The sequence below is a fragment of the Centropristis striata genome, chromosome 16 (assembly GCF_030273125.1).
Source record: "Centropristis striata isolate RG_2023a ecotype Rhode Island chromosome 16, C.striata_1.0, whole genome shotgun sequence".
NCBI classification, from domain to species: Eukaryota; Metazoa; Chordata; class Actinopteri; order Perciformes; family Serranidae; genus Centropristis; species Centropristis striata.
Window position 1 is genome coordinate 11,222,286 of NC_081532.1, and position 22,515 is coordinate 11,244,800.

Consider the following 22,515-nt stretch of genomic DNA (forward strand, 5'->3'; position numbering starts at 1 on the left):
GAGAATACCATGTCACACACAGGTCTAATCGATGGAAGTGGTGTCACCCAGCCCTCCATACTGTGGAAAGACAATGGTGAACATGCAACAATGAACTGCAGCCACACAAAGGGTGCTGACTATACCCAGATGTACTGGTACAGACAGCTGCCAGGAGAAACTATGAAACAAGTTGTGTTCACAAGAAATGGGATCACAGATCATGATTTTGGAGATTTCAGCAAAGAGAAATATTCAGCCACCAAGCCTGACGTTGAGACTGGGACATTCACAGTGAAGAATCTGCAGCCAAAAGATGAAGGGATGTATTTCTGTGCTGTGAGTAAACACAGTGATACAGACACACGTGAAAGCTGAACAAAAACCCCAGCACACTGTTATCATAACCGTTATGATGCCATGTACTGCAGGGGGACCTCAAGGACCACAAATAGTCCCAGTTATTTTTTGTTTCACCATGTGGGTTTTGATACAGCAGTTATCAGGATCAGAGAACTTCACTCACCGCAGAGACACTCCCACCTGCAACTCTTCATATCTCTGTAACTACACTGACAAACATGTATGAGAGTCTGACTTCCAGAACATGGACATTGTCAAACATGGACTCGTCAGCTTTCTGATATCTCTCTTCTGGATTAAAGGTGAAATCACAGCTTTGCAGTGTTTATCTATTCATTTATGAATGGCAGCCAGTGGTGGCAATGCTTTTAAAGTGGTCGGCTTAACTTTTTTAACAATTTCTTTGATTTTTTAACACACAGGTCTCATGGGTGTGAGTGATGTCACCCAGAAGGACATACTTTGGGAAAAACAGGGTGACAATGCCACAATGAGCTGCAGCCACACAAAGGGTGGCACCTACTACCAGATGTACTGGTACAGACAGCTGCCAGGAGAAAATATGAAACAAATAGTGTTTACAACAACAGTAAACACGAATCATGATTTTGGAGATTTCAGCAAAGAGAAGTTTTCAGCCTACAAGCCTAACGCTGACAGTGGGACATTCACAGTGAAGAATCTGCAGCCAGGAGATCAAGGCTTGTATTTCTGTGCTGTGAGTGAACACAGTGATACAGACACATTCAGTAGCTGCACAAAAACCCCAGTGCACTGTTGGTACATCTGTAAGTGAGTCTTTTTATCTGCTGTACTGTAGGGGGACCTCAAGTATCACTGAACATCACATAACACAGAGACACTCCCAGCTGTAACAAATCATATCTCTGTTGTTACATCACACCTTCATCACACAGACTGACAGGGACTCTGGTACTGCACATTATGAGGCTGATGAACGAGAGGAGAAGCTTTTGTTAACACAGCAATCGACTTGAATATTCAGTTGAAATGCAAACCACAGGACCAATAACAATGATGACCTTAAATTTGGCGATTAAACACAACAATATGTTTGTTGTCTTCTGCATAGCCCTTAACATTATTCTGGTTTCAGGTAATATGACAAAAAGTTATCTAAAACTCCTCCTTTTACTTTTATGAGGAATTACACGAAATGCTTGTTCTGCATTTTCTACAGGTTCCTCTCCCAGTGACCAAGTATTCCAGTCTCCAACTGATCTGTACAAGAACCAAGGAGAAATGGCCACAATCACCTGTTTACACAGTATCCAGGGCTATGATCGTATCCTCTGGTACAAACAAATAAAGGACGGACAACTGCAGTTTCTTGGATACAAGTATGCAACCACTGATGGGAACTCAGAGTCTGGAACGGGTGTGAAGATAGAAGGGAATGCAAACAAAGACAAGAACTGCACATTAATAATTGAAGGACTCAGACTGAACAGCAGTGCAGTGTACTTCTGTGCTGCTAGTCACACAGTGCTACATATCACTGCTTCTCCGTACAAAAACCTCCTCATCACACACTCTCTTATTCCTGTTCAACAGTTCCTCCCCCGTCTTCCTTCCTCAGCATATCATAACTCAGATTTTTATACTGAGCCATTGGTATGTTAGAGGTAGTTCAAAGAAGTTATAATCACAATGACACCACCCACAAAATAACGTGGGAGGGTTTACACAAAAAGAAGGTTGGACTTATGCAGTATAACTCCTTCATTCGTAGCAACGACTATTGTCTTCAATATCACCAAACACTCAACAAAATACAAAATTATCATCTTATTCCATTGCATTGTTTTAAATTATATTCTGGTTTCAGGTAATGTACTCATAAATATTTAAATATATTTTGATTCACATTTTTAACATACTCTTTAGATTTAGTTGTGAACATCCAGTATATACTTTTACTATTTCAGTTGTTTTTGAAGTATTTCACATTATGTATTATTCTGCTTTTTCAATCTACCAGCTTTTATGCTCATGATGTATTTTGTCTGACAGTTCAACAGGTTCCTCCCCCAGTGACCAAGTTTTCCAGACTCTAGCTGACTTTTACAACATACTAGGAGAAACAGCTTAAATCACCTGTTCACACAGTATTGACACCTTCAACCAAATATTTTGGTACAAAAAGTCGAACAGACAACTGCAGTTCCTAGGATTCATGCTAGCAACCCTTGGGGACCGAGCGAATGGAGCAGATGTGAAGATAGAAGGACGTGCAAATAAGGGCCATAACTGCACATTAATAATTGAAGGACTCAGCCGTGCAGTGTACTTCTATACTGCTAATTTACACAGTGCTACATATCATTGCTCCTCGGTACAAAAACCCTTCTCCTCACACACTCTCTGGCAGTGTATCTGGGTGTAGGGGTAGTCGACATGATGAATATGTTTAGAGGAGGAGGGTGACCTATGACACCACCCATCTTATAATGACTTCATGTTGATTTGCTGGTCGGAGGGTGAACACAAAAAGAAGGTTGGCAACAAGACTATGATCTTCTAACCATACACTCAGAGAAAACAAGATGATCATCTTAATCCTAAGCATTACGTTTAACACAATTATGGTTTCAGGTAATGTCATTAAATATTATTTCAAAATTTTGACTTTTCTTTTATCTTAATAGATTTTCTGATATTTCAGCTGAGTTCGTGGATTTTTTTATTAACATTTTTGTTATTCAGTTAATTTAATTCATCAGTGTTTATGCTCATGTTGTATTTTGTCTCATTTATTCAACAGGTTCCTCCCCCAGTGACCAAGTCCATCAGACTCCAGCTGACATTAACAAAAAACCTGAAGAAACAGCCGAAATCACATGTTCACACAGTATTGAAAACTACAACCAAATTCTTTGGTACAAGCAACTAAAGAATAAAGAACTGCAGTTCCTGGGATACATGTTGTCAACCGCTGATAATCCAGAGCCTGGACTTGGTGTAAAGTTAAAAGGGAATGCAAACAAAGACCAGAACTGCACATTAATAATTGAAGGACTCAGCCTGAACAGCAGTGCAGTGTACTTCTGTGCTGCTTGGTACACAGTGCTACATATCACTGCTCCTCTGTACAAAAACCTCCTCATCACACACTCTCTTATCTCTGTACAACAGCTCCTCCCACCTGTCTTACTTCCTCTCATCAAGTGGCAGTGTATCTGGGTGTAGGGGTAGTCGACATGATGAATATGTTTAGAGGAGGAGGGTGACCTATGACACCACCCACCTAATAATGACTTCATGTTGATTTGCCGGTCGGAGAGTGAACACAAAAAGAAGGTTGGCAACAAGACTATGATCTTCTAACCATACACTCAGAAAACAAGATGATCATCTTAATCCTAAGCATTACGTTTAACACAATTATGGTTTCAGGTAATGTTATTAAATATTATTTCAAAATTTTGACTTTTCTTTTATCTTAATAGATTTTCTGATATTTCAGCTGAGTTGGTGGATTTTTTTTATTAACACATTTGTTATTCAGTTAATCTAATTCATCAGTGTGCTCATGTTGTTTTTTGTCTCATTTATTCAACAGGTTCCTCTCTCAGTGACCAAGTCCATCAGACTCCAGCTGACATTAACAAAAAACCTGAAGAAACAGCCGAAATCACATGTTCACACAGTATTGAAAGCTACAACCAAATTCTTTGGTACAAGCAACTAAAGAATAAAGAACTGCAGTTCCTGGGATACATGTATTCAAACGCTGATAATCCAGAGAATGGACTTGGTGTAAAGGTAAAAGGGAGTGCAAACAAAGACCAGAACTGCACATTAATAATTGAAGGACTCAGCCTGAACAGCAGTGCAGTGTACTTCTGTGCTGCTTGGTGCACAGTGCTACATATCACTGCTGCTCTGTACAAAAACCTCCTCATCACACACTCTCTTATCTCTGTACAACAGCTCCTCCCACCTGTCTTACTTCCTCTCATTAAGTGGCAGTGTATCTGGGTGTAGGGGTAGTCGACATGATGAATATGTTAAGAGGAGGAGGGTGACCTATGACACCACCCACCTAATAATGACTTCATGTTGATTTGCTGATAGGAGGCTGAACACAAAGAGGAGGATAGCAACAAGACTATGATCTTCTCACCATACACTCAGAGAAAACAAGATGATCATCTTAATCCTAAGCATTACTTTTAACACAATTCTGGTTTCAGGTAATGTCATTAAATATTATTTCAAAATTTTGACTTTTCTTTTATCTTAATAGATTTTCTGATATTTCAGCTGAGTTGGTGGATTTTTTATTAACATTTTTGTTATTGAGTTCATTTAATTCATCAGTGTTTATGCTCATGTTGTATTTTGTCTCATTTATTCAACAGGTTCCTCTCTCAGTGACCAAGTCCATCAGACTCCAGCTGACATTAACAAAAAACCTGAAGAAACAGCGGAAATCACATGTTCACACAGTATTGAGAGCTACAACCGAATTCTGTGGTACAAGCAACTAAAGAATAAAGAACTGCAGTTCCTGGGATACATGTTGTCAACCGCTGATAATCCAGAGCCTGGACTTGGTGTAAAAGTAAAAGGGAGTGCAAACAAAGACCAGAACTGCACATTAATAATTGAAGGACTCAGCCTGAACAGCAGTGCAGTGTACTTCTGTGCCGCTTGGTACACAGTGCTACATATCACTGCTCCTCTGTACAAAAACCTCCTCATCACACACTCTCTTATCTCTGTACAACAGCTCCTCCCACCTGTCTTACTTCCTCTCATCAAGTGGCAGTGTATCTGGGTGTAGGGGTAGTCGACATGATGAATATGTTTAGAGGAGGAGGGTGACCATATGACACCACCCATCCTATAATGACTTCATGTTGATTTGCTGATAGGAGGCTGAACACAAAAAGAAGGTTGGCAACAAGACTACGATCTTCTAACCATACACTCAGAAAACAAGATGATCATCTTAATACTAAGCATTACGTTTAACACAATTCTGGTTTCAGGTAATGTCATTAAATATTATTTCAAATTTTGACTTTTCTTTTCTTTTAATAGATTTTCTGACATTTCAGCTGAGTTGGTGGATTTTTTAAACATCTTATGTTATTCAGTTCATTTAATTCATCAGCGTTTATGCTCATGTTGTTATTTTGTTGTATTCAACAGGCTCCTCTTTCAGTGACCAAATCCATCAGACTCCAGCTGACATGTACGAAAAACCTGAAGGAACAGCCAAAATCACATGTTCACACAGTATTGACAGCTACAACCGAATCCTTTGGTACAAGCAACTAAAGAATAAAGAACTGCAGTTCCTGGGATACATGGTACTAGCCAATGGAAGCCCAGAGCCTAAATTGGGTGTGAAGATAGAAGGGAGTGCAAACAAAGATCAAAACTGCACATTAATAATTGAAAGCCTCAACCTGAACAGCAGTGCAGTGTACTTCTGTGCTGCTAGTTACACAGTGCTATATATCGCTGCTCTTCTGTACAAAAACCTCCTCTTCACACTCAAATGTTGTCATGTATTACCGCTCAAAGCCCCTTACACCTGGAGTAAGCCATTAACCATGTTGGTTTTTCTTCAGATTAGGATCAGAGATTAGGCTATAATGGGAGGTACTTTCTGTGTAGCAATATCTTTAACCTCAGACACTCATCATGTCTGCTGTGGCTGCATCTCATGTTAACAGGATCACTATGATAATTCAAGTTCTCCTCACATTTGTAGTCATATCTCTCTGGCTTCAAGGTATAAGGATAACTGTAGGATTTATCATTATCTCATGTATTTACTAACATGGAAAGAGGCTGATGGAGACCAATACATGCAGCCAAAAATCTTACTATTACAGGGCTGACAACCTTTCAGTAACAGTGGATTTAAAATATTTGAACATGTTCAATGTTTTTGTCTGTGTTATATGATGCTAATTATTTTTATTTCATTTTCGATTTTAAAAAGAAAATCTATAACAGGAAAATGTTGACTAAATAGTTATAATATTAAAACTTTAAACCCTGTTAATAAAAAAAATATGTAATTTTTTTTAAATTTTGTATTTTCGACACACACCTCACTGCCAGGATGTGACCCAATACCCTGAAACCAATTGGCAATATGCATTGAAATCTGCAGAAATGAACTGCAGCCACAACAAAGACGGTGGTCATAACCAGATGTACTGGTTCAGACAGCGTCCAGGGGAGGCCATGACCCTCATTGTCCCCATAACGTTCGGTGGACGGCCAGACTAGGGTGGGTTCTCTCAAACCAAATACACAACCATCAAAGAAAACGTAGAGAGTGGGGCTTTAATGTGAAGGACTTGCAGCTTGAAGACAGCGCTGTTCATTATTGTGCCGTCAGCAAACAAAGTGATGTGAAAGGTATGAGCAGCTGAACAAAGGATGAGTCGGGGGCTTTTTGCGGAAGTCCACTATCATCTCCATTGTTTTATTGATGTTAAGCTCCAGGTTACTGACTGCACAGCAGGACTCCAGGAGACTGAACTCTCTGCGGTAGGCTGACTCGTCAGTGTTGGAGATGGTTTTGACAGAAGGGTCTCCAGAGGTGCAGTCATTGGTGTACAGGGAAAAGAGCAGGGTGGACAGCACACAACCCTGGGGGGCACCGGTGTTAACTGTGCGGGGCTGTGAGTGATGTGGGCCCAGCCTGACATACCGAGTCCTGTTGGTGAGGTCTGTTTGCCAATATATTTGGGGAGTATTAAATCAAATGTAGGCTTTTATATCTTTCCAGTAGGTGGAGCTGGAGCTCCAGAAATACTCTTCAGTTCATCACATTCACCAATATGACATTTAAAGCAGCTGGTTTAAGGAGGAGGGCATTAATAAAAGAGTGTATAGTGAACTGTTGTTTGAGTGAAGTTTCTCGAGCCACTCAGTGTTCAGTGTTCATTCAGACAAGAGGTCAACATGACAACATTATTTTTTTTATCTTGGATCATCGGTAATCAATTATCATTAAGCAGAAACAGGATTAATCGCTTTATGAATAGTTTGTGCACAGTTAATTCATTTTCTCTCTTTCTAGTGGTTTGTCTGGGTGTTAAAATCAACCAAAGTCCTTCAGAACTTCTCAAAAGACCTGGAGACAAAGTCCAGCTGGCCTGCAGCCATGAAAAGACTGACTACACACTCATGTATTGGTACCAAAAATCCCCTGGAGACCGAGCCCTGAAGCACATTGGACATGTGTATTACAACAGCATAGAAGAAGAGGACACCTTCACAGAACATTTTACTGTTGATGGAGACGCGAGTGGAGACAAAGCAAAGAACAGCTCTCTGTTTATAGACAAACTGAAGGCACCTGAGCACAGTGCAGTGTACTACTGTGCAGCTAGCTATGCACATTAATTCCCCTCTCTTTTATACAAAAACTGAACCAACTTTTATCAGCATCGATGGTTTTGAATGAGAGCCTGAACAGACCCCTCCCTACCAGCTGTTCTTGATTTCAGTATCTGTCAGTCAGTGTACAGTGATGCTGTTTCATCCTCACTTCCCTTTTATGACTTCAGTAGAGACACCCTATCAGTTGAACCTTCATCTCTCACAGTGACAGTCAGGTTGATCTGATTCCAACAACCTAGACCTGATATCTCTGATAGGTTGTATAAAGGCTTTTGAGGATCTACTTAATGCTGAGGGAGTCAAAATGATACATTTTCTCTTTTTCTTTTGTCTGTCAGGTAATAACTTCAAATACAGATAGCTCCTATGGATGTGAAAACGTCTTCACTTTAAATGTATAATCTATCACATTGTACATATGGTCTATATTTTCTTTCTTTGTCTAGGTATTTGTCTGGGTCTTGATGTCCATCAGTCTCCCTCTGATGTCATCACAAATCCTGGAGACAAAGTGGAGATCTTCTGCAGCCATGATAAAACTGACTACAGGGTGATGCTCTGGTACCAGCGGTCACCTGGAGACACAGCTATGAAACTCATTGGATATTTGAACTACAAGGTTGCCACAAAGGAAAAGCCATATGAAGACCACTTCAATATGTCTGGAGATTTGGGTTTAAATACGGCGAAAAACGTCTCTCTAATCATCCAAGTTGTTGGATTTAAGCAGGGTGCAGTTTATTTCTGTGCAGCTAGCGAAGCACATTGAGAAAAATCCCCTCTGAACTTTACAAAAACTCCCAACTCTAATTTATCATCAGTGGTTTTGAATAAAACAAGCTGCCAAGCACCTGCTTTAGTGGTTGTATTTTGGTTTTGATGCAATCCTGTCAACAAAAACTTATATAACTCTGCTTCTACCTCAGTCTAATTTAACTGGACAATTTATTTAAGCACAATTTATACAACTACGAAATAAACATATAATTAGATCGACTAACTGAGAAAGCACTCACAGCAGAGGCTATTATCCAGCATTCAACAAGCTGCATTTTCTGCCACCAGGAGTCGCACAGATGCATTTTCACCACTAATTTATCTAAATACAGCAAGGCAGCTGAGGGTTGTCAGTCATCTCAGTTGAGCCAGTAGTTAATTCTCATCGCACAAAGTGACAGTCCTTGTGATCAGAAATTGACATCATTAAAACTGTCACACAAAACTTTATGTCATCTATAGACTAATAAATATATATGTTGACAAAATGATCGGCCTTCTAGTTTTCTGCGGCCTGTCAGGTAATAACTTAAACGTATGAATTTCTTTGATTGTGGATTTTTTATTTATTTAATTTACTATCATTTAAAACGTAAATCTCTCTTTTCTCTGCCTAGGTGTATGTATTGGTCTTGATGTCCGTCAGTCTCACTCTGATGTCATCACAAATCCTGGAGACAAAGTGCAGATTTTCTGCAGCCATGATAAAACGGACTAGAGATTAATGCTCTGGTACCAGCAGTCACACAGCTATGAAACTCATTGGATATTTGCATTTTTAAAAAGTCACAATGGAAGAGCAATATAAAGAGGATTTTAATATATCTGGAGATTTGGGGGAAATACAGCAAAGAATGGTTCTCTTACACTTGCAAAATCTGGATTCAAGCACAGTGCCATTTGCTACTGTGCAGCTAGCTTAGCGCACTGACTGTTGTTTCTTTCTCCTTCATAGAAAAACTACTCTAATCTTTATCAACATTTAAGGCCTTGAATTAGGATTTGAACAGGCCCCTTCCAGCCATCTGTTCTTTATTTGATGCCATTGTGTTTGCCTGCCAGTATCAAGGAAGAGAGCTATTTAAACACCTTCCTTTTGTAGCCTCAGTCCGTTCAGGAGAGGCATCAGTATATTTTGATTGCTAATGTGATGGGAGCTACTGTTATCTTATGCCAAAATCAGCAACACAAACCCCTAAAACTGACACACAGATTGACAGGACAGACTTTTGAGTAACATCTTAATACAGAGGAAGTAAAAAATGATCTGTTTTCTATTTTTCTGTTGCCTAGCAGGTTTGGTAACTTGTATACAGTATACTTGTAAACAATAAAGTTTCTTCCAGATGTATGTGTGGGTCTTGATGTCTGTCAGTCTCCCTCGATCCCAAAAGCAGGAGATGAAGTGCAGATTTTCTGCACCAATGATAAAACTGACTACAGGTTGATGCTCTTGTAACAGCAGTCACCTGAGACACAACCCTAAAATTCATTGGATATTAGCACTACAAAGAGGTCATAATGGAAGTGTCATGGGGCTTTAAGGCTATCAGTCTCCCTCAGCTGACATAAGAAAGGCTGATGCGGTTGTGCAGTTTGTTTGTATACACATAACTGACTACAGGATGATGCTGTGGTACCAGTAGTCACCTGGAGACACAGCTCTGTAACATGTTGCATATGGATATCTACACTTCAAAAACAACAGTGTTGAAGAGCTATTTAGAAAACATTTCAAATTAACTGAGATTTTGGGAAAGACAAACCAAAACATAGTTCATGTAAAACCACTTTAAACACACAGCAACATATTTCTGTGCTGCTAGTAAACAGCAGGAAATCAAACACAAATTTGCTCTAGACGAAAACCTCTTTATCCTCTCCTTTCTGAAACTGGGTCAAAAAGTTAATTTACTCCAATGTGCAATTTTTAAATGTCTGGAAACTTGAGGGGTAATACAGTCAACAATATCTCTCTTATAGACAAATTTGTAGGACAAAAATACCATGCAGAAAACTATGCAGCTAAAAACTAATGAAAGAGAAATGCCAATCCTCATATTTTGTGTTTAAAGTCAACAGGCAATATTTCTGTGCAGCAAAAATGTACCTTACTATGTCAAAAAACAACAACAGTTCAAATAGTTCCTTTAATTTAACAAGTTTTCTTGCTACAAACAGACTGAATCAGAGAAAGTTTCTCAGTGTCGACTTGTTCCTTTATTTCTCTACACTTCCTGTCCCTCCTCCTGATGCACAAACCTCTGCAGAGAACCCAGTTGGTTTTTTACATTCGACAAGATGCCATCTCATCTGATCATTTCCATCATCACCATGTTCTGGATTAAAGGTACTGCACATTCAGGAAGTTTTTTAAAATAAAGTAAACTCTCAACTAGGGCTGGGCGATATGGCCCTAAAAGAATATCACGATATTGCAGGCTATTTTTACGATAACGATATTCTTGACGATATTAGGGAATACTTAAAAAGATGATTTATTTTAGTCTGTTTAAATAATTAAAAATCTAAAATGTAGTTTGAAGTGCAAATCTCAACAGTTGCCAAATACAAAAAAATGTACTCGGGGTTCCAGGAGCATATTTTAATGACATTTTGTAAAGGAGAATAAAGGTTCTTGTACGTTTTATTTAAGGCATCTTATTTTGACAGTCTTCTTGTAAATTCTGTGGTGGATTCTCTTAACACACTGTGCTCTTATTTTGAAAGCTGCATGTAGTAAGTAGCTTTTTGTGATTAAAACAACTTTAACCTCTACATCAAGAAGTAAGAACATTGCCAATATCATGATATGCATTTTTTTAACCATAAAAAAAATATACTGATATTATTGTGAACGATACGATATGGCACACCCCTACTCTCAACAGGTTTGTCGAGGTCAAGGAGGAATCGAGGCGACACATCTTAATGGTCACAAATACTTGACTGTTGCTTCTGTGTAATCAACTCCAACTGCGGAATGACTTATTGGCGTCTTGATCTCTCTCTTACAGGAGTTTACCTCAGTAAAGAAAAACAAGTATCTCAGACTCCCACTGAACTGTTCTGGAAACCAAATGATGAAGTCAAACTGAGCCTCACACATCAAATCCCAAACTATGACACCATCCTCTGGTATCAGCGCTCAGCAGGAGACACTTCCCTAAAGCTGATTGCTTACATGAATTATAAAAATCCTAACGTTGAGCCGTTGTTTAAAAACCGCTTTAAGGTGAGTGGAGATGGGGAGAAAACAGCTTATCTTCACATCCTGAACCTGACGCACCCTGGAGACAGCGGGAAATATTTTGGTGCAGCAAGTATGCACAGTAATAAAGACAGTGACACTCTCATACAAAAACCTCCAATGATCCAGCAGATAACAGCACACCAACTGAAACCACGTGACACAGTATCAAAACTGCCTTCATTATAACTGCTACATGAAAAAATTGCTTTTGTTCCTTTTACTGTGAATATTTAGAAGTTTATGATAATAAAAAGAAGTGGTAACACTTTACAATAACCAACTAAGTAATGTTTATAGATGGTTTATAAACCAACTATTAACCATTTACAAAGTGCTATACATATTTAATTGTTAAATGTTTTCAACCAATTTCAACACTAAATTGGTAGAACAATAAAGAAATAACATCACTGATTCAGTCTAGAAAGTTAGACAAACTGGGAAATATTGGACCTTTAGTAGAGCCCGACAGATATGGGATTTTACTGATTTTAGGAGGAAAATATTATTTATTTATTTTTTTTGTTGGAGTTGAGTTGAAAATAAACCTTTTTTTATGTAGATTGTGCACAGATTTTCCATCACTCTGTAAAGTTACCCTGAGAGCTACTTTTCCAAACATAAAACTTTGAATATAATATATAATAAAGAATAAATAGTAATTAAAATAAATAGCTAAATATACATAATTACTGCTCAGTTTCAGTCAATTGCCTGCTATTAAAAAAGACATTTAAAAATGAATAACTCATTTTTTTTAAATCATGCCAAGCAACATCTTCTGCTTTATATATTGTGTAAAAAATGTTTTTTTAACGGCACGTCATAACTTATTTTGTAACTATAATCACGGTCCTTCGGGATTGTGGCTTTGTGATCATCCGTCAACTTTGCAGTATTTATTTCACAATGAACAAAAGAAAAACATGACTTATCAAGATAAGCTTTTCCAGCACAATATAAACCAAAAAGGCTGTCCCTGAGCAGTCAAAAACCACACCACTTCCCGTCTACCTGTTCACCTGTGGCTCCTCTCCTAAATACACACAGAAATGACTCATACATATATATTAGTCTGGCTCTAGCTTTTAGGTCATATAAGGTGTTATTTGGTCATGTAAGATAACATTTGGTCATGTCTTCAACCATCACTATGATAGAGATCACCATCTAACAACTAATGTATTAATGCTGGCAGATAACACTTTATACTATACAACTAAAATGCATTCTCATGAGGGGTATTATATGATGTCTTGCGAAAACTTCATTTCAGTTATGTCCTTCATCGCTGTTTCAAACAAGGTACAAACATGTGACAATCACCATTTTAAACACACTTTTTAAAAACATATTAGTGTTGCAAAATCTTTAAATATGCACTGAAATCATTTGCTGAAGGTCCACCAAAAGTGTATGAATAGTTTGGAAAAAAGAACAGGCTTATGCTGAAAAAATTACTTCCAGATATAACCTCAAACAACATGGCTATTATGTCACAATTAATTTAGTCTTTTGAATATGATTGAAGATGTTTAAGATTTTATACTTTATAAGGTGACCTTGGGTGACATGAAAAGCACCTCTAAATTAAATGTATTATTATTATTATTATTATTATTATTAATAATATAAAATGTCATCACTTCAACATTTTAACCTATTAGACTTTATGTGAAATTATGTCATAATTGGCGTATGAATCTTGAGTCATTGGCCAATTTTTTTGTGTGGTCACAGTGACCTTTGACCCCCATAATCTAATCAGTTTAGCCTTGAGTGCAATGGACATTGATTCCAAATTTGAAGAAGAATTTGAAGAAAACCCTGAAGGTGTTCCTGAAATATTGTGTTCACAAGAATGGGAGTGATGGCCAGATGGACAACAAAACAGAATGATGCTTCATGTCACAGCTGACTAGGGAGCATAAAAAGCATAAAGTTGCAGTACTGATACCAGTAAGTTATCTGGTAAAATGCATTAATCTGAGAAGCTTTTGTATATGGGTTGCAGCAATCAAACTGTTTGTTCAAGTCAGATCTGTTGTAAAAGCAACAACTCCTGTAAAGACCTCTGAGGACTGCTGTTGCTGCCCAGTGTCCACCAGGAGATTGAGGCTGTTCAGAATAACCTGTATGAGCATGTGAAACAATATGAATGAGTTCTGGGTTTAAAAAACAAAACAAAGGGAAGGGGGAGGGTCTGAGCCTATTTCAAGTGTTGACTGAAGCAGTGCAGTCAGTTACATTTCCAGTTGCAGCCAGAGAAGACTTATAATTGTCTATGAAAACGACCTTGCTTTTTAAAAATTCTGTATGATTTTATAATCATTTTCACAATGACCTTAGTGCAGTTTTGATTTTCTCCAGTAAGATAAATAATTTCAGTTTAAAGAAAACTGTTTATTCATTGAGGATTTTCATGCTGCTCATGTTATTTGTTTCCTTTTTTTCCAGGTTTCTCCTTCTGTGTAAAAATTGACCAGGCTCCATTTGTAATCAGTCGTGAAGGAGACTCGACTGTTACTCTGCAGTGTGAACAAGATGATCAAGAATATTACTACATGTACTGGTACAGACAAAGCAGCAGCGGGAGAATACAGCTGGTAGCATCTTCTTTGGGTAAAGACTTGTCAACCATTGAAGCTCCTTTCAACGTATCCAAGTACAGCATGTCCCGGCCTGCGCCTCTCAGCTCCTCTCTGCAGATACACCCTGTTGAAGCTGCAGATTCAGCTGTTTATTACTGTGCCTCCAGTAGAGCACAATGGTTCAGAAAGCCTCAGCAGCTACACAACAACCTCAAGAACAAACTAGGAAGAGAAGACAGGCTGGAGGGATGGATGAGGTTTAATTCATTGAACTAAACAGCATGAGAGTTGACTTAAATCAATGTGACATGAAAAAAAGAACTGGAGAAAAGAAACTATTTCTCTATATTTTACCATTTATTAAAAATGATTTTTTTTTTAAAACTCCTCAGAAGCTGTCTCTGCACAGTTCTGTGATGTTCCTGCAACGCCACAAAGCTGATCAGTTCAGATAAGTCTGCAGGTGTTAACATTGAAGGTTTCTACAGTACAGTTTCTCATCTATGTTACTTTGTGCTCAAGTTTTTCTTATATCATTTATTTGTGTTCAGCCTGAAAAGATGAAAATATAACAAGTTTAAGAGGTTATCATACACTGACCTCAACAGGCTTCATGTGGGATTACACCTAGATGTTGGAGTAAAAAAATAAATATATTATGTTGAAGAGAACTCATTTCTGTGTTATTTAACTGAGCTGCTCATTATGTCTCGTGGTGCGAGTTACTTTAATTAGGTAGGAATTAAGGGACATGAATTACTATTGCCATTTGTGTCGTTTAACCATAAAATAATACATTATTTTTTTGTTTTGCCAGTATAAATTAAACACTCAACAAATAACAGTTATCATAATAAAAACCTGCTGTAATACATTGTAGGAAGCAAAAACAATATTCCATAAGCAAAATTAAGGTGGCCTAAGCTATTCTTCAACCTGAGGAAGTGATGATGAAGGAAATTAACTGGGGGGGAAAATGATAAGGATCTGAAGTCCTCCTATTTTTATGTTTCTAGAACATTCAAATTGACAAAAATCCCTTTAAAATAGTGGGAAAATGCTTTTTTTTTAATATTTAAATGCAATAAGTTTATAGGTAGAAACATAAGGTTTCATGTATTTATAATTAATGCAACACATTTTTAAATACTGATGTAAAATGACAATGTTTAATACTGTAAGTAACTATTATGACGGTTTTCCGCTCCTAGGTTATGCAATTATTAGTAAATATATTAACATAACTAAAACCAATTATAATATTATATAAATTTAATGTGATTTGTTGTTAAATGTTGGCAGATGTTTTGACCACTTGGGGGGCAGAAAGACTACCTACACGTCCAGCAGCTGCAGAGCAACATTAGCATATATTTGGAGAATTTCTGTCTAATATGTATTTACTTTAAGCTCCGTTTTGGTCTTAACTATGTCTGGTTCTTTAGCTCCACTATGTTCATTAAATAGTTTGAACAGTTTTTGTGTTTATCAAGTCTTTTTCATAAAAAATAAAACCATAAAATCAAAACATAAACAGCTTCATAGTTCTAAAATACATCACAAAGGTGAGGGGCATCACAGTGTCAAGTAATAATTATCTTTGATTTAATCTCAATGATTAAAACCTCTAACATTACACATGATTACAATGTGAAGGAGTGAACGTGTCTCCTGAGCTCAGAGATAACTGGGTGGATAAAGAGGTGTGACCAGCAGAGATGCCCCTCCCTCTGAACTGCTACAAACAAACACAAACAAACACCACTTTCCCTTTTCCTTCCCTCTGTTCTTGCTTCTTTTCTTAGCTGTCACAGAAATAGCAGCAGTCAGGTTGGAGCCCGTTGAGCCCGACCTGTGCAGCTGCTCCCACAGACACACAGAGATGGAGGCTGAGATATGGAGAAGCTGGGTGGGGGAAGGGGAGAGGAGAGAAGCAAAGAAGCTTCAGGTTTTTGTATGATGCTTTTTCATCGTGGGGACAGGGGGGCACGGTGATACAATCCCATAGAGCCGCCGTACAAAAACCTCCTCCCATTAACAGCCATTGTAAAGACGGCTACAAGCTGCCTGGGACACTAGTGAGAGCAGAAAAAGACATAATCTGAAGCTGTGCAGGCTGTCAGGTATAACTGGCACTGGGAAGTCAACATTAGTTAAGAAAATTTGGCGAAAATAGAGTTTTAAATACTAAGTTTGAGGTCATATGCGAAGCATTTGAAAGCTCCTTTTCCTTATCTTGACATAACGAACAAATGTGGACTTTATGTTGCTCATCCTGCAGGTTTAAACCTCCTTCATCCTCTGGATTATTACACTGTCTCTCAACATGCTGATTATGGAAAGTTTTGGGACTTTTTGTAAGAGGAGACATTCAGTGTGACACTGGATCTGAAGCTTACTTTGGAAAGGGAACAAAACTCACTGTTTTAGGTAAGTAAGATCTTTCACTGTTACAGTTCACTGAGACACACTTAAACTAGTCAAAATGTGGAACGTAAAAGGAAAGAGAAGGAAAAATCAGATGTTATGAAAAAACTGAAATATTACAGAACACTGTGAGCTACAATGAACCTGCTTACTTTGGACAAGGAACCAAACTGACTGTTTTAGGTAAATATTTAATTTGATTACTGTTTTTGATGAATGTGACTTTAATTTAGGCTCTTAGTATAAACTGAAACAAACAAAGCTTTTTGGAAAAGGAATGAAACTGACTGTTTTAAGTAAGTCAAGGACGATAAAAACTCAGCAAATGTAGTCTACTTTCTTACTTGAGTCGTGCAGTAAGAACTTATCATTATAGCTGGTTCTTTATAGTTTCAGTTCAGCTCAGTACTTTTTGATATTAAGCCTAAGCGCTGTGCCAATTACGAAGCTTACTTCGGCCAGGGAACAAAACTGACTGTTCTTGGTAAGTAAGATGTTCTGATAAATTCACCTGTAAGAAAACTAAAATATATACAAGCAGGTTGGCTGTTGAAACAGTAAAAGGTTGGCTGTTGAAACAGTAAAAAGTAAAAGCAGCATGTTGGGCTGTTTTGAGCATTGATCACTGCACTAAGACTCTGGTGGTTATGAAGCTTTCTTCGGTGGAGGAACAAAATTATCTATTACAAATCTAAAATAATAAGAAGCAAAGTAAACGTAGGATCTTCAGCTGTTTTGAGAAGTGATCAGCTGCACTGTGACTCAGGGTACAGAGGCTTACTTTGGTGGAGGAACAAAGTTAACTGTTATAGGTAAGAAATCACATTATTATTATTATTATTATTTTTTTTTTTAAATCACACAGCCATGCTCAAGTTTAGTCTAAGTTTAGCTCATAGTTTTTCTTGTTAAATTTAAACATTTGGGCAGTTTGAAACCTATTCTAGCCAGGAAACAAAACTGACTTTTGGCGAGTTAAAATAATTTGGGTGACATGATGAGTGTTTCTAATGCAAGTTGCACAAAACTTAAAAATCCAGGAAAGTTGCATTTATTCCAAGCTAGAAACTACAGTAAAAGCAGCATGTTGGGTTGGTTGGAGCACTGATCAGCTGCACTGTGACTGGTGTTGGTGCAGAGGCTTACTTTGGTGGAGGAACAAAGTTAACAGTTTTAGGTAAGAAATCATTTAAAATGCATTACATATTGTTCAGGTTGGATATTATTAAGACTGTAAAGATGCTTTAAGGCTCAAAGACTCCTAAACATAAATGATTAAACCATGTTTTTAACCGTTACTCGTCTAAATAATTATAAAAATAATCATTGAAAGCCTGTGGGTTTGAAAGTGAAGGTTAGTAGAGTTACTTTTGCAACTAAAGACGACTTTTGCAATTAAAGTCAAAGTGTTTACATGTCAAAGAGTGACAAGGTTGGAATAAAGTCAAAGAGGCACAGATAAGATAAGAGGCAGCAGGAAGAGTTTTTGTAACAGTCGAAAGTCTCTGTGCTCGTACAACGAGGCTTACTTTGGAGCTGGAACTAAACTCACTGTTTTAGGTAAGAAAACCTGCAACACAAACATCTCACAGAGCAGAATTCATAGGTTATTTGTATGTTAAGAATATGGTCATAACTAAGAATATATTTAGTTGCTATTTAATTTGATGGTAGTGAACAAAGTGTGCCAACTTAAAAATGAGAAAGAAGTTAATGCAGAAGTTAAGGACAAGTGTTGTCTATGTTCTCCAGTTAAAGTGCTGCAGTGATAAAACAATTGGCTCTATGCCCAGATTATTGCTCTCACAGTGGGTTCTTATCAGCTCTGTGAAATACTGAGTTCACAGCCTGAAGCTTACTTTGGAGCTGGAACTAAACTCACCGTTTTAGGTAAGACAACAAAATATGTCAAAATATATGATTAAAAAGTATATCAAATCATGACTGCAACCAGTTTTTTCCCTAAAACTTATGCTCCTAAATGGACTTTTAAACTATGTCAATTTTAATAATGTCAACATTTAATTTTGTGAATTGAGTGCATTTCTTTCAGAGTTTTGTGTGCACAGTTAAAAGTTTTATATTTTCTTTAATAACAAGAAGAAAGCAATGAAAATCATAAGCATGTATGTATGTATGTATTGCTGGCCTTTATTCAACCTAAATCTGCTAAATTATTGTTGAGTAAATAATCTGTTGAATACTGTACTCAGAGATTTCTGTAGGTTTGTTGTGAAACGTGGAAAAGAAAATGTGAACTTTATATAATAAGATAAATCTCCAAGTTGTACAGAAAAAAAGCTCCATCTGGTCAAGACACCAGACTCTGTTATACTTAATCTACTGTTATTAACTGCTAGTTAATTTATCATAATAGAGATGTGAAGTTTGGCAGTGAAGGGAAAACTTTAAAAAAAAAAAAAAAAAAAAAAGGTTATTTTAATGGTACTGCATGTGTACTGGTTGGTAAAAACCAACCAGCCACTGTTGTCAGTTTGTCACATGCGAGTCAGTGGTGTGCTCTGGCACTTATCCTGCTTATTTTGGAGAGGGAACCAGACTAACAGTTCTTGGTAAGATAACGTCATTATGAACAAACAATCATTGTTAATAGCTCTAAATAAGAGTGCAAAACTTTCAACCACCATGTCGCTTTTTGTTGCAATTGGAGGTAAAATAGTTCATGTTTCACTGAGGATAGCCATGATCTTGAAAAGGTGCAGCTTTAATTTGGTGATTTCTGTTTTTTGTCTTTTCAGAAACAGGAATAAACATCACAGCACCAACAGTCAAAGTGCTTCGACCTTCATGTAACGAGTATCGAAACCAGAAAGACAATACAACGAAGAAGACCATCGTTTGTGTGGCCAGTGGATTCTACCCAGACCATGTCACTGTTCAGTGGAAGGACAACAAGGGGCCAAAGACCTCTGGTGTGGCGACTGACAGCGCTGCCCTGCGAGGAGACAACGGGTTTTACACAATCACCAGCAGGCTGAGGGTCCCTGGCACAGAATGGTTCAAACCAGGCAGTAACTTCACCTGCACCGTCAGCTTCTACAACGGGACACACACTGAAGATTTTGCAAAATCAATTAGAGGCGAAGACGGTATGTTTCATTTGGAACTCAGAAATGACCAAAATTTGATCAGTTTGTGATTGGAAATGCAGCAACAATCATCAGTCTTCCTCATCTAATCTATTTCTTTTTTTTATTCAAGGAAACGCCATGACGAGAGGTAAATATATTATTCTGTGTTTCTGTTCACCTTACTGCATCAGTTCTCCAACTTTCTTCTTCATGCAACTGTTTGATGTTTCTGCAGGAAAATATCTGAAGAGGACACAGATTGCCAAACTCTCCTACGGAGTTTTAATCGTCAAGAGCTGCATCTACGGAGTCTTTGTGGTGTTTCTGGTGTGGAAACTTCAGGTTTGTTCCCTTCACCTTTTATCCAGCATGCACACTCACTCTTTGTTATCCTTGACATATGAAACATGCTTCATACATTTCAATAAGTGAATAAATACCTTGTGACATTACGACATTGTGTCTTTTCTGTCTGTTGCAGAGTTCATCTAGAAAGCAGCGCTGAGAGCCGAGGCCGGAACAAACAAGCTTTAATGTGTTGTAAATAGTGGATATATTCCCACATCTTTGCATTCAGAAATAAACAAGCCACTCAATTTCTGCTGATAATAATAAAGTCTACAGTTAATGACATGCATGTTATTGCATTTTCAAAAACAAATCTGTAAAATATCATTTTTTTAACTGTAATTTGACAGTAAGTTTTTGATGACTGTTGCTGCCAGATATTCAAACATTTATTTTATAATAGATTTTTTTTTTTTACATTCATTCAAAATTAGAAGTTGTCTTAGTCCTCAATTCACATTAAATAGTATGTTTTTTTGTAGTTTTACATAGAATTCAATGTAATTTAACAGTAAAGACCACCATGAAAACCAATAATTTCCCATTATATTCATTTACAGATTAAGATCTTTATTTGTCATTTAGGGTATTTTAAAGGCATTTTCTCTTAATGTAGAAAACAACAGAAAAACTGTTAAACTCTATGCATAGTTTAAAGTCTTCTTAATTTGTAGTTGTGTACTATTCAATGCTTAATGTCTTCTCAATAAAAGTTAATCAGAGGATCTAAACGACTCGATTCTTTTTACTTTGACCGTCCTAAATAGGATGATCAAGTTTACATACAGTATGCATCTAAACCAGAAAAGTTTATGTATCTTGTATTCATCCATGTATCTTTATTTCAGGATTAAGTTTGAAATAATCAGGATTAAGCTCAGTCAGTTGTTCCAAATTGTGCTGATATGCAGTTAGAACATCACCCCACTCAGTGCTCTCACATCTTATCTAAACATCACTTTTTTCCACAGACAGAGCGGTATTTTTAGCTGCCAGTCTATCTGCCAGTTTTCTGAGAAATCAGTTAATTTATCACTTTCATTTTGAAACATCTCAGGAAAACTTCATGCAAGTTCATAACAAGTTTTTCCGTGAAGCAACCTGAGAGGTGACTAAAGTTTCTGTGATCACATGTATTTGCAAAACTAAATCGACAAATACATCAAACATAAAATTGAACTTATTAAAATGAGTTTATTGAGTTGGATCTGGGGTTTTTTCCACTTTGCATAAATGACACAATCGCTGTACATTTCACATTCTCTTCATGAATAAAGATGTTTTTTCTTTAGTTCGAACGCTGTCAGTAGGGAAGTAAATGTAAGGAGTGTGAGTCGACCACATAGCAACAGGAAATCAACGTTCTCATCTGTGTACAGAAGAAGGTCAAAGCTGTTGCTGTTGAAACTGTGCAGAGGAGCAGAGAGTGGCAGAGGAGAGGATGTGGTCACAGAGCAGCCTGCAGATCCTTCTCTGTGCTGAGAAATGACGGAGGTGAAACCTTCAGCTTCACCACAACCTCCGGCTCTCAGAGAGCACCTGCACCCCCGCTCTGCTGCACGTCTCTGAACACACAGCTGGAAAACTTCCATTTCTGTGTCAACTGAAGCTACACAACCAACACGAATGTGTGGTATATGTCATACAGCAGCTGTTTACACTCATCTGGTGCAGAAAAATGCACTTTGTTTTTATGTTGCAGTATATAAGAGATGTAAATACATTTTGTTGCAGTCACAGAGTAAAGACATCCATCACCAGAAATGAACAAAACTATAATAATAAAAAAACAAAACAAGGGTGTTTCATTATTATCTAGATATATTTATTGAATGCTTATTCTAAACTGTTCTCCATCCTATTTTTTTCAGTAGATCCCAGTGGGAGGAAGAAAACTTTCTATTTCCTCTATTTGTTTCTTTAAAAAAACATGTTTTTTTTCAAGCAAGTCTCATAAACAGGAAACAAAGTCTGAGACTGCAACAGAAACATGATGTGTGTGGGACATCTGTAGGCTAAAGATTTTAAACACCTACTGCAAACCTTCTGCTGTATAAATACAGTATTATTTATACATCATAATACATTTATATTTAAATATGATAAACTAAATTAATAAAACTAATAATCACAATACATACATTGAAATGTAGGCCTTGGTTTGTCTTTTAAAGAAAAAAAATAAATGTTAAAAGTGCCACATACTCTGCTTCATATATAAAGTCTAAGAAGAAGTAAATGCACCAGTATATATAAACACTGTCAGCTTATGGCTTCATAATTAAAT

At 37.3% G+C, this 22,515-nt stretch overlaps 2 protein-coding genes across 3 annotated transcripts in view; one reads left to right on the plus strand and one right to left on the minus strand.

Annotated features, from left to right (window-relative positions):
- The window catches only part of tspan37 (tetraspanin 37), a 34,269-nt gene that overhangs the window by 9,905 nt on the left and 1,849 nt on the right, over window positions 1-22,515 (minus strand). The window lies entirely within an intron of this gene.
- Window positions 1,381-20,953, plus strand: LOC131988530 (M1-specific T cell receptor beta chain-like). Its single transcript, XM_059353663.1, has 7 exons — window positions 1,381-1,459; window positions 4,728-5,017; window positions 16,737-16,791; window positions 19,548-19,898; window positions 20,011-20,028; window positions 20,116-20,222; window positions 20,362-20,953. Exons 1-7 carry the CDS (start codon window positions 1,381-1,383, stop codon window positions 20,383-20,385), a joined length of 924 nt encoding a protein of 307 aa, XP_059209646.1. The 3' UTR covers window positions 20,386-20,953.